The 14,054-nt window shown below is 39.5% G+C and overlaps 1 protein-coding gene across 2 annotated transcripts in view; it reads right to left on the reverse strand.

The window, feature by feature from the left end:
- Positions 1 to 14,054, reverse strand: part of LOC137975631 (uncharacterized) — a 112,730-nt gene that overhangs the window by 53,406 nt on the left and 45,270 nt on the right. For both annotated transcript variants that reach the window (XM_068822763.1, XM_068822764.1), the window contains exon 4: positions 6,967 to 7,044. In XM_068822763.1, coding sequence (XP_068678864.1) covers positions 6,967 to 7,044 — 78 coding nt within the window. The remainder of the gene's footprint in view (positions 1 to 6,966; positions 7,045 to 14,054) is intronic.

Here is a 14,054-nt window from a genome sequence, read left to right on the forward strand (position 1 = left end):
TGGTTGAACAAGTGGGAAGTCGTGAATCAGGTGATGGAGTTTTTTGGCGATGTAAAGCCTTTCCTAAGGGAAAACGAAAACCTTTGTCCCGTTTGTCGTGCAAGCCAGTTGGGCTTTTTGATGACCCAGTCACTGCTACAGACTTAGACATTGAGCTTGCTGCTATGATTCACGCTGGCGAGCACTTTGTTAAGGCAACTTACTATCTTGAAGGGGATGGTCCATTAGTATTTAGCTGCTATGCGCGTTTAACAGTATTAGCCCATGCAATAGCTATTGAATCATATCCCAACACTGAGGCCAAAGCTCACGAACATGCAGGTGGAAGAAATATAGTCTTGAACAACCAGTTGGTTGCTCAAGCAAAGGCGTGCATCAACCCGGGCTTCCGCTTTTACCAGCAGAAATTCAGCGTGCAATTCCATGATACAGTCCGTGCATTTAATTAAGGCTGCACGCTGATGCTGCCCAATGCAAGTGCAAACGCTACAGCCAACTAAAGCCTCAGTTCAGGAACTGAAGCAATTTAGTTTCATAACTGATGCACAAGTTGTACAGCTTGTGGAAGAGCTCTCCAACTATCTGGCCATGGCTGATAGCGCAGTAATTGAAACAGAAGAAGGAAAAGTACATTGGTGGGCCACACATGCCATTGCTCTCCCAAATTGGTCTGCTGCAGTAAAAAAGATCGTGCTAGTGCAACCTAGTGTTTAGTCTGCTGCAAAATGCATTTAGCACGCAGCAACATGTAGCATTAGAGGAAACAGTAGAGACATCAGTCATGTTACGTTACAATGACAATAAGCGTGCGTGATAGCTAGACTTATATCAGTTTATAGGGGACAAACAACTGGGGGTGCAAAACATCCCTATCAGTGACCACCTAGAGAAAGTGCTCTGTACTACATCCCCAAAGATGCTAAATGGATTTGGGAACTTATAAATATTCCAAGGATGTGTTTTTATATAGCAAATGAGTCATGTACGTCAGAGATACTTTATGTAACAAATACGCACATTAGCAACGTTTGTTTTGTTTGAATACCATCGTGATTATTTATCTAGTAATAATTGTATTTATATGGAAGCCAATGAAGAGAATCAAATTTTGGGATGTGGGTTGAAAGAAGATAGCAATGTAAAACTTAATTAACCTTACACAAAATTATAATGAAATCAATATGCATTATGTATCTGGCATCTATGCAAAGTGAAATTCTTCGTGCACATCCTCATTTAAGTTGATAATTAGCCTCTTACACCAAAATACAAGTCAATTTCTGGGCAACTTTTGAGCAACTTTTAGAGTTTTGGAGCAAAGGTTTGGAGTTTTGAGAAAATTGGAGCAACTTTTCAAACATTTATGAGCAACTTGTGGACAGTCCTAAAGCTATTAGTCTCTCCCCTCATGGCTTTTCAGGACTAATTTACAATGCTTTATGGGGGACTTTAGCCAGACTGCTTATCACGCAGTCTAAAATTTATTTTAGGAAGTGAAAGAAGCCCCCGTCAAAATAAGGTCAGACCGCAACACCGGGGACTACGTCCCCTACTCTTATCGAATAGTGAGTGGGTTCTTCAACGTCCTATACCAGGAGCCCATCCTGGAGCGTGCAACTTCCATACAGCTTCTGTGAAACGGCGTTTTCACATGTAGGTTTATTTTTAGACTAGCCCTTCCCGCGAATTAGGTCAAAAAACAAAGTCAGTTACGGTTCAGTGACCCTATGGCGTCAGCTTAATTTCTTGTAATTGGTCATCGGGCTCCTGTGGGAGTCTCATTAGCAGCAAATTCAATCTAAAAATAACCTTACTTGTGAAAACGCCGTTGCACAAGTATAGTTAAGTTGCACGCTCCGGGTGATGGGCTCCTGCCTATACTATTTAATTTCCAACAAGGGCTATGGCACAGGACCTCCGGTTTCCTGGCTGATGTGACATACGATGGCATAATCCATGCGAATTTTAATTCGGTGCACGCCAGTTTACCTCGTACGTTTTTGCGAATGGCGAACTTTTCCTATTAAAACAATCTTTTCGGCAACGACATTTTGAATGACCCCTGAAACCCGGTCACGCCAATACGCAGACTGCAGACTGTGCAGACCGTGCAGACCAGGGGTAAAATATGGCGTTACGTCACTATCATTGAGAGCTAACCGTAAACAGGCTAACATGAGTGTTTTTTCAGTAGGCCTAATTAGGCTAACTGAATGTTATTTAGGCCTAATTCAGGCTAACCGAATTTTCATTTTACAGACGGTCTGCACAGTCTGCAGTCTGCGTTTTTCAGTGTCCCCCTGAAACCAAGTGATTGTAGGCTTGAAGGCTTCGAAAGGCTTTGAACTCTTCTTGCAAACTTGTTTCAAGCACCAAATAGGATACTAAATCGACTGATTCTACCAATGGTAATCATTCTGGATCAAAGTTCTTGTCGGGACTTATAAATGGATCAATTCCAATAGGAGAAATCTTTTCTCTGTATCATTCCTTGACCTTTGACATAATCTCCAAGTTCACGGGCCGATCAGTCATTCTAATAGCTGGCGCATACGAATCTCGCTAAAATGATAAATCACAGACGTACTAGACCGTGATGTGACAGATCGTTAAAAGACTTTGTCAGTTCAACAGTTCAAGGTCAAAAACAAGTTTTATTGATGTACTTCATTCCATTTTATCTCTAAGAACGAGATCATTCACATTTTGATGTATCTCATAGAAAGAAGCCAGCTTGGCTTGGAAAAAGAATCGACAAAATACGGCAACCAAGAAAGGACGAACTTCAAACAAGATCTCCAACAAATTACGTGTACGTGCTTTAAACAAACTTCTGAAAACACAAGCTAGTGATATTTGTCCTTAATTGCTGCCGCTGTGAGTGAGCCTGAAGCGAACGAACGAGGCAGCTCTCTAATCGGGAGAAGGACACATTTTTCTGCGAAACGACATGGGTTGTGATCAAAGGCGCAAGGAATTGTGGTTATGCGCGAAACGAGGAATTAAGATGCGCGGTATAATCTTGCCACACAAGATCTCGTGTCCTAAAGTGATAGATAGCTTACACTGTCATGCAACAAGAAAATAAATTCGAAATCGTTCAATGAAAAAGGCCAATATCTTGGAATATTATAGGAAACAAATCATTTTACCACTTCTCTAATTCTCAGGTCTGTGCGGTACATCGCTTCCGAGTTATTTGTTGAAGCACTTCACGCATTTTATTTAAAGTTTGTATGGAGACGCCGTGTGGTTCACGAACATGTCGGCGCGCCGGTAATCAACGAAATATGTAGTTCACTTTGCAATGAAAGCGCTTACTTTTCGCTCATGATCGAGATAAAATACATGTGTACAAACACATCTCCTAATGTACTTGAAAGGCTCAAATTGCTGAGATTCACAGAGACAGACTTTTTTCAACCAAATAGCTTTGTATCATGGTGTCACTCAAGGTGAAAAACGAAAGATGTCGCGGAACTGGAAACTTGAAAAAAGATGTATTTCTAGGTCCTGTTCAATCTCATTTAGATAAAAATTCAGAAGAACTTGTGTTTTTAATTTCAGAATTTGATGACGTCACTGCGAAAAGCAACTATTATTTTCTTAATTTCTTCTCTCGATTGGGGTCCAGAAGGAGGTCCAGTTGCGGGTCTAGTTTTGTACCGTCCCTGTTTAAGCCTTAAAATCTCCCTTCAATTCCACGTATGAGCCGTCGTTAAATAGTCCAGTTTCAAGTTCTTTATGACCGCTGAATGAAAACCCTGAGGACCCATTTTTACAGAGTTAGCCTCCATTAGAAGTGAATATATTTACAAATTCCAGCGTCAGGATGACTTCTTCACTACTCTGTCTATTGTTTAGTTTCAAATTTTAGGCACCTTCAGATTCAAAATCTCCTAAAGTTATGCCAAAAGCAGCTGTAAACGAATTTAAAAATATAAACGCAGCTTTAAGTTTGTCTCTCCAATGCTTGACTTGAATAACTGCATGGCCACCAATGTGGTCCTGACCACTTCTACATATGTCAAACCTGTATTGAAACTGGCATTAAAATGCATGAAAAAAATATTTTGCAAACCTTTATCCACCTGAACACGAACAGCGTCGACTGTTAAGAGCTTTACTTGACGTAGTATTGCCGTGCAGCTGCGTCGAGCCACAGGTATCGAGCGAAAAATTAAGTCTCATTTATGTTTGTACAAGAAGTTAACATGGCTTCAGCCTGCGATCCTAGTCAGGGCTCAGGGGCACACCTCGATGACCTCTAAACCTCAAGCCGCCATATGGTCACGTGATACTGGTCAGTAGATACCTTGTTTTGACAGGTGTCAATTGACCATAACATGGATGTCCAGTATCAAAGACGTACGCTGAAAACAGTATGGCCGCCTCGATGAGCTCTAAAGTTGAGCCCGCGATATGGTCACTTGATACCGGTCATATTGGCATACATGGAGGAGTTTACGGTCGTACGGTGACCAAAACCAAATTTCTCGACTTCGGTGCGCAGAGCTCCGCAAAAAATTCATAACTTCAATATCCCTCTTTCCTCTGGATTTCTATTTTTCAAATCATTCTCACCGGTCACTGTTGACTCAGATCTAATTTCTTTGATAGCAATTTAAGCCACGATGTTCGTTTCAAAGATAAAACACGGAATTCAATTTCCGTGGAGTTGTCTCGACTAACCGAGTCAAAGTGTTTATATGAAGGAAAGTTGTCCCGGCTTGGATGGTGACCCTATCTTCGAAAGAGGGTGACCCTGCCAGGCGGGTTACCCTCCTAGCCTAGCCAACTTTCATTTTCTTATATAAACGGTTCGCCACGTTTTATAAGAAAATGTAGGAAAAGTTGGCTCGCCCAGGGTAGCTCAAGTAAGCGGGTGACCCGTTTAACAGCAGCAGCTTTTATGCATATAAACGGGCCCTTAGAGATAAAAAGATAAAGGGGGTAGTTCCTAAAGAAACTGTGGTGCTGCGTCGTTGGGGAAGCAGTACAGGGATTCTAAAAGCTTACGTTTCCAGCGTTAGCCTTACGTCAGAGCGAATCGAGGAATTATGGGTTGTGTGTAGTTTTTATAGTAGAGTAGGAGCTACGCTTTTGGTGGTAACATGGCAACGTGGAAAATAGGATGCATTAGTTAAAAGAAAAGCGTTAATACCGTGAGGATTAAGGGTGCCGATTTAGAAGCTGAAGTTTTGTTCCAGATTCTTGCGGCTTTCCGTCGTACCTAGATGTATGGAAAGGCCGCAGATAGCCATGTGTAGTTTGGAGTGGCTAGGGGGATTAAAATGACGAGCGACTGACTTAGATGCATCCGTCATTCTTCTCAACATCTCGAAGGTGTTCGCGGAATCGGTCGCCTAGTCGTCTACCTGTATCGCCAATGTATAATTTATTGCATAACGTACAGGTTATGTAATACATGACATTTGTGGAGGTACATGTGAAACGATCGGTGATCTGAACAGATCGCTAAGGTCCCGATATTTTTCTGGTGTTAAGAGTGAAAGGACAAGTTTACATCGTGAGCGCGCGCATTTGAAAGTGCCGGGTTGCTGGTTAGTTTTGAATGCGCTTCTAACTAAAAAGGTTCCTACGTTTTTGTCACGTTTGAATGAAATTAGCGAAGGTTGCAAAAAGATTCTACCAGTCTCGGGATCATTTCGGAGTAATTTCAAGTTATTAAGCATGATACTTTTGACTGCGTGAGTGTGGATGGAATTCTGTCATTCTTATCCTTTAGTGACGTTTGTAGCGCTGACTGTCGATCAAATTGTTAGGCGCGATGATGGCCCGCTTTGGCCACAGAGACAGGATAGCCACGTTTTTCGAAGAACTGGCATATCTCCTCTGATTTTCTGGAAAAATCGGAGTCATCACTACATAGACTTCGAAGTCTAAGAAATTGAGAATAAGGAATGGAGTTCTTGACATGTCATGGATGTGACGAATACAACTGTGAGAATCTGTAGGTTTGCAGAGCACGATGGTACATAAACAGTTGACACTGATGGAAACCTTGATATCCAGGAAAGCCAATGAAGTTTCCGAAATTTCCCAGGTATGGATGAAAGGAATTAACGGAGGTTATAAATTGATCGAGTTCTCCTCTGCTGGAATGAAATGCATATCGCCGATGCAGTCGTTAATGTAGCGGCCGTAGTTTTCAGGTTTGGGGCCATTATGCTGATTAAAAAATTGGTGTTTAACATAACCTACAAGAAGATTGGCATGGGTAGGTCCCATTATTGTGCCCATCGCTACACCATTAATTTGATTGTAATAGCTGCCGGCGAAAGAAAAACATTTAAGCGTTAAAACTAGTTCGGCAAGGGGGAGTAGCGTTTCCGAGCTTGGTTCTTTGACGGTGCGTTGATCGAAAAAGTGTTTAAGTCCTTGAAGAACTTCGCTATTGGGAATAACTGTGTATAGAGATGTAATGACCATGGTGAAAATAAGTTTGCATTTTTAGAGAGAAAGCTTTTGTTATCGACATGTGCTTGTGATCAAGAGAAAATCTGTTAACTGAATATGTTGTAAATTCGTGTTTAAACTGTGAGTCTTCAGCGTCACTGGGAAAACCAAAGGGCCAACAGAAAACTTCCCCACAGTTGTTACTACTACCATCACCAGGAGGAATAAGGGAATAATAATAACCATAATAACGATGTTGATAATAATAAGATAATAATAATAATAATAATAATAATAATATAATAATAATAATAATAATAATAATAATAAAAATAATAATAATAATAATGACAACAGCATTGATGATGACGACTAAGGCAACGACGTTTTTGTTATTATTACCTTTCTCTTTAAAAATGATAGCATTTTAAGTACCTTTTCCTGGATTGGAACTGGGATTGTGTTTTTTTTTTCTTAATGGAACTAAATTGTATGAAACCGAAAGTATCTGCCACTCGGTCAAATGTAAAATATCGTAAAACATACCCTGCTGCAAATTTCCACTTTCAACATCGTCATTTTGTTGTTTTTTCTGCGTTACTTGAACTCTCGTCTCCGTGCAACCTGTGGATTACCAAGTTTATCGTCAACCACAACAAACGCTTAACACCTAGGACGATGAACTCATTAAGTTAGGTAAGTCTTTTCAGAAAAGAACGGAAGATAGGAGTCTGAAATCAGTAGATTTTAAGAGATATATCGAAGAGCTACAACTTGACTGCCAATTTAATGATGGAGTCACACTTATCAGACAAGCCGATCAGGTAGTAACGGTTAATGGTAAAGATCCCAAAAAACATCAAAGAAATCCTATGAAAAGCCACCAAGCAGAAGAGAAGAACTGCAGTCATTGAACATTGGTATTATATTTAGATCTCAATTCTACCTTTCTTCGAGAACCAAGCTAGCCTTGTACTACTCACTAATTTATCCTTATATCACTTATTGCAATTCCACTTGGTCTTCTACATATGTCTCCAATTTAAATAGAATATTCTATTTGCAAAATCGTGCTGTGCGAGCAATAGCGAATTCAGATTACCGAGCGCATTCTGCTCCTTTATTTGCAAAACTAGGCATCATGGACATTTTACAAATAAATTCATTTCAAATTCCTAAGTTCATGTTTTATTATTACAATCAGTTATTGCCTTCTATGTTTTTGAATTTATTTGAAACAAGCCGCCAAGTGCACAATTACGGTACTAGAACAGTCAACAATTATCGGCCACAATTTTTTCGCACTAACATCAAACAATTTACAATTCTTTATCAAGGTCCAAAAATCTGGAACTCTCTTCCTGGATCAATTGTTAATTAATCTAGCTATCTGAACTTTAAGAAAAATATGTTAGGGTTTAAAAAAAAAAACTGAGTCAGTTATGCCGCACAAGCATTGCATAAGATTATTTAGATTAATGATACGCATATGAGGGGGCCCCTCTTATAAGCCCGATGGTTTCCTGGGGTCTCCTCGCCACAATTATTGTAATATCCATCCTTTATGTTTCTGTAATATTATTGTGTGGCAAATAAACATTCATTCATTCAACAGCCCTGGGTTGACAATATTCAACTCAGCATTGGACGGATCCGGAAATAGCGCCTGCGCCATATCAGATATTCCAGGAAGGGTGGAACATCCTAGATATAGTGCTGTCAGTAGACACGTTCATTAGACAACAATTAATTTACACTAAGATGTATAGAAAGGAAAAGTTACAAGAGAATGTTGATCAAATCAACTGCCGAGTATGCTCCAATGATCAAGAAACGGTACCCCACGTCCTGGTTGCTCAAAAATGGCACAAACACTCTACAAGGACAGACACGATCGAATGCTACGACCACTATGCCATAGCATACTGGAAAAGTATGAGGTTAGTGAATCTGAAAACTCTCTACCTTGGTATAAGCAAAGCCACCCAGTTCTATGTTTGGAGAATGATACAGCGAAAGTATTGTGGATATTCCATGGCATCTGGAAAAATTCTTAAGAAACGGTGCCAACAAACCTGATATGAGTGTGCTGGACAAGATCAACAAGGAATGGTACATAATAGAAGGAACTGTGTGCGTGCCGGGAACAATACCGGCAAGGACAATGTTTAAAAGAGATAGGTATGCTGATTTAAGATTACGAGTGAAGAGTTTGTTTGCTGGACACGAAGTTAGCAGCGTGCAAGTAGTATTTGACTTTCTAGCTGCACACTCCATTAACTTGGCGAAGGCACAGAAAGGAATAATTTCTCAAAATTGCGAAATTGTGAAACGGTTCACGAGACAATAATAGTCGTTAGGTACCTTCATTATCAACATAACAAGGAATAACCTTCATTTATTATTAGTATTATTATTATTATTATCATTATTATTACTATTATTACTATTATTATTATTATTATTATTATTAATTTAATTATTTATTTTTTAAATTAGTTTTTTTGGTACATATGCAGTATAGTTCCCTAGGCCGGTTGATTGGCTCGTAAAAAAGTGTTTTTGGTTAGGGACAAATTGTTTTCAATCAAGACTTCCATAATAATAATAATAATAATAATAATAATAATAATAATAATAATGATAATAATAATAATAATAATAATTTTTTAAAGCGTGAAAAAGAAGCGGAATTGGTCCTCCCCCGGTGAAGATAAGATTACAAATTTCTGGATAAAGAGAATGAATGTCTTCCATCAAGACATCGCAACAGCATTGACTGTTATCATTACGAAGAGGCTCCAAATTCCGTCTTGGCTCACATCGAGTAGAATTGTTATGGTTCCGAAAAAAGGCAAACCTTCGGCCTCTGACTACAGACCAATTACTTGCCTAGGAGCAAGGATGGCACAGTCGTTTAGTGCGCGGCCTTGGTGCAAGAGGTCCTGAGTTCGATACCCGGATCTTGCATCCTTGTTTCGAATCCTTTCCTTTCCGTGCAGCTAAGTAGCTTTAAATACCCGTAAAACGGAGCACTGATGGAGAGGGGGGAGTAAAATGAGCGCACCGTCGACCTCATGTTTGTCAGTAATTAATATTACTGTTACGAGTTATCGACGTTAAATATGGTCGCTTTACTTTACTGTTACACGCTGTACAAACTGATTTCGTCAGTAATTGACCACTTTCTACAATCACATGAGGAAAGGTATCACTTGATACAGATTGACCAAAGAGGGGAGAAAGCAAAGACCATGGGCTGTGTCGATAACCTGTTAATCTACAAAATGGTACTAGAAGATACACATTACCAAAAAAAGAATTTATCCTGCAATTGGGTGGACGTGAAAAAAGCTTTTGACTTAGTGTCCCATGGGATGCATGGGATACACAATAGCATCATACACTTCATTAAATCTGCCATGAAGACATAGAGAATCACACAGAAGGTAAATGCCAGTTATGGCAACGAGACGATTGGCCCAATCAAAGTTAACAGAGGGATTTTGCAAGGAGACTCCTTTTGCGTAAAATTATTTACTCTCGCACTGAATCCCATTGCATGGTACTTAAGAAGCACAAAGAGGTACACTTTATCTCACGCTCCTGATGGATAGATCACGCATCTTTTGTTTGTAGACGACCTCAAATCGCATCATAAGTCTGAACAAAAGGCAGCAGTCGTGTCAAGCAATCTGAAAATGATGTTTAAGGATAACGGCCTGGAATGGGGGATTAGCAAGTGTGAAGCTGTTTACACAAAAAAAGGTCACCTAAAAACCAGTGGAAATAACATCATGCCCACCTATGATGATGACAAAATAACCTCTCATAGGTGACTATGACCATTATAAGTTCTTGGGCAGACTCCAAAAGACTCAACACCTGGATGATAAAGTCACCAAGGGGGCCGCCGAAGAATATGAGAAACGAGTGTGGGTCATCTGGACATCCTCATTGTCAATTCCGCGCAAGGTTAAAGTTACAAACACCTACGCACTGCCAATACTGCAGTAATAAATAGCTTTAGCCAAACCTAAAAAAGGAGCTCCCTGGTCATTTATTCTTACTGCCTGTAGGGTTAGTAAAAATAAAAGGTTTCGAATTGTCCGCGTTTTGATGTTTCCTGTTGCTGCTTTAATAATTAAACCATTTTCTTTGCCTTTTTTTTCATAGAAAAATTCATTGCCTAACTAGTAAATTCCACGGTGAATTTTACGCTAACACACCCTCAGCGAGCGAATGGAAAAGGAAAAAAGCTATTTCAGAGTCAACTGTGAATAGCCAGCGAATAGGAATCACGCTAAAATTAGAAGTTATTAAAAAAACAAAAAAACGAGATCATTCACACTTTAATGTATTTGATTGAAACACACCAGGTTAGCTTGGAAATACGGCAATTTAACCAAGAAAGGTCGAACTTCAAACGAGATCCGCTCCAACACTTAAGTAACGTTTAGGTGCTTTAGACAAACTTCTGAAAACACAAGCTAGTGAGATTTCCCCCTAATTTTACGAGAACTCTTTGCGATTACGTGTTTATAACATAAGGGCAAATTTTCTTGTCACTGTCGAGGCACAACGCAAACCAGTTGGGCAAACGGATTAAAAAAACATTTGCTCGCTCGCATTTTAGAGCAAAACAAACAAATCAACTTTTTCTTTATGTCCAAAAGAGTACAGATAATTGTTATTTAATTCCAGTTGTCAATAAAAATCCGATTTTCATTCCTGAACAAACGAAGAACCGATTAAACCACCTTTTAAAATTATGCATCCACTTTAAATAACGCATCCGTAAATATGACAAACGGCCTAGTGCCCGAGGAAAGAATTGGTGGAGTAACTTCTTCCACTAAGTATGAGCTATTACTGGTATTCTGTTTTGTCGTTGTCGTTCCCTTTCGCTCTCCTTTCGTTTCTGTTATAGACATAGGTCCTCCAGGCATCATGTAACCTTATCAGAGCTTCTAAAGGTATGCAAAAAATTTCAATACAGAGAAAAAAGCAGCTCTAAGCAAATTAAAAATAAACACTCAGCTTTAAGTTTATATCCCTCCGATGCTTGACTTAAATAACTGCGTAGCCACCAGTGTGGACCTCAGAGATCATGATATGTCAAACTGGATTGAAACCAGCGAAAAATGCAGAAAGAAAACATCTTCCAAACCGTTTTCCACCTGAACACGAAAAGCGTTCACTGTGTAAGAACTATAGTTGATGTAGTATGGCCGTGTAGCCACGTCGAGCCACAGAAAGCGCGCGAAAAAGGAAGCCTCGTTTATGTTTAGGTGAATTAACCCAGGTTGAGCCTGCAATCCAATCGAAAACCAGCACCTGGGAGGCGGTCAACTTAAAAGGGGTGAGCTCTAAGTTTGACCCGCGATATGATCACGTGATACTGGTCAGCGGATATCAAAGATGTATGCTGTAAACTAGCATGATACTGGTACATTGGCATATATTGAGGGGTGGACGTAAGTACGGACGGACGGTCGATGACGTCATGGCTATAAAACCAAGATTTTTCGTATCGATGGGTTACCATATTTTCTTAACAATGGTGCTCCGCGCGCGCAGCTCCGCTATTATATGTGGACAAGAGATTGGCCACTTAACACCTTAAGAGATCTCGACAGACCAACAAGGAAGATTATGTATGAATGTCATGGTAAACACAGGCACGAATCGACGCAGCTCCTGTACTTACCGCTTGAAGAAGGACGAAAAGGACTTATGGAGATTGAAGCACTCTACAAACAGACAAAGATAAAGGTGGTCCACTATATAAACAACTCGGATGACGCTCACACTAAATTGGCGAAATCTTTTTAGAAGAAAAAGGAAGACAGGAATTTGAAATCAGTATTCAAGGACGCCAAGAGATATTCGGATGAACTGAAAATAAGCTGCCAATTCAATGAAGAAGCCACAGTTATTACTCACGATGACCAGGTGGCGGTATTCAGCACTAAAGACAACAATAAAAGCAAGGTGACACACGCTAACACCAACCCGGTGTGGGCAACACATCACGCATGCGCACAACCATTTCACCCGGTCAATTAGCAGTGTTAGCGTGTGTCACCTTGCTTTTATTGTTGTTATCACTAAAGAACTCAACGGTATCAAATAAATCCTAAGAAAGACCACTCATCAGAAGAGAAGAACCGAAGTCATGGAACTGCCCGGGTTAAGAGAGTATGTGAGCATTGGAAAGATGCAGAGACCACACCTGTATCGTATCAGATATTCAAGAGCTGGAAGAACATCCCAGAGATAGTCCTGTCGGTGGACACCTCTTATAAGACAGCAGTTAATGAATACCAAGGTGTTCAGGAAGCACAAATTACAAGAAAGTGCTGATGAAATCAAATACCGATTATGTTCCAACGATCAAGAAACAGTACCCCATATACTATGTGGTTGCTCCAGAATACCACAGACACTATACATGAACAGGCACGATCGAATGCTTCTACCTCTGTACCACAGTATATTGGAAAAATTCGACTTCAGTAAATCTCAACACTTTCTACTGTGGTGTAAGCAGAGTAATCCAGTACCATGTCTGGAAAATAAAAAGCGAAAGTTTTGTGGGATATTCCATGGCATCTGGAAAAGTGCCCAAGAAATGGCGCCAACAAACCTGACATGAGTGTACTGGACAAAGTGAATAAGGAATGGTTCATCATAGAAGGAACTGTCTGCTTGCCGGGGACAATACCAGCGAGGACAACGTTCAAAAGGGACAAATATGCAGATTTAAGAATTGGAATGAAGAGTTCATATCCTGGACACAAAGTTAGCAGTATACAAGTAATTTTCGATTTCCTAGCCGCTTACGCTATTAACTTAGAAAACGAACTGACTAAAATTGTACAAGATAAGAAGAAGTTTGTAATCAAAGCCATAGAAAAGTCACAGAAATGGATAATTTCTCAAAATTGTGAAATCGTGAAAAGATTCACGTCATAAAGTCAGTCGTTCGTTTGCTCCGTTATCTAAATGAGCTAATCTAGAGTTTTTGTTTTTTTTTTCTTAGAAAGTGATTATCTCTTTGTACATGCACTGTAAATAGTATACCTCCACCTGGCTCGTAGTTATACGTATGAAAGACAGTTTTCTGCTCAATAAAGTCTTCCATAACAATAATAATAATAATAATAATAATAATAATAATAATAATAATAATAATAATAATAATAATAATAACAACAACAACAATAATAATAATACTAATAATAATACTAATACTAATACTAATACTAATACTAATAAGGCAGCTGCATATATACATTGGAAAACATGTCAGCACTACAGGAACCAGCTACGATCACTGAAAATAAAGAAGCTACGACACTTTGGGATATGCAAATACACACAAACAGAGAAATAGAGGCTAACAAGCCTGATATAGTGATCAAAGACCATAAGAACAAAACCTGCAAACTCATAGATATGACAGTACCATCAGACAGAAACACCCCGTTAAAGACCACTGAAAAGCTCTCCAAATATAAAGACCTAGAGATTGAAACAACCAGAATGTGGGGAATGAAAACAGAAACAATGCCAGTTGTTATAAGTGCTCTTGGGTTCCTCAAGAACGGACTGCAAAACCACACGGAAAA

Source organism: Montipora foliosa, chromosome 11, assembly GCF_036669935.1.
Source record: "Montipora foliosa isolate CH-2021 chromosome 11, ASM3666993v2, whole genome shotgun sequence".
NCBI classification, from domain to species: domain Eukaryota; kingdom Metazoa; phylum Cnidaria; class Anthozoa; order Scleractinia; family Acroporidae; genus Montipora; species Montipora foliosa.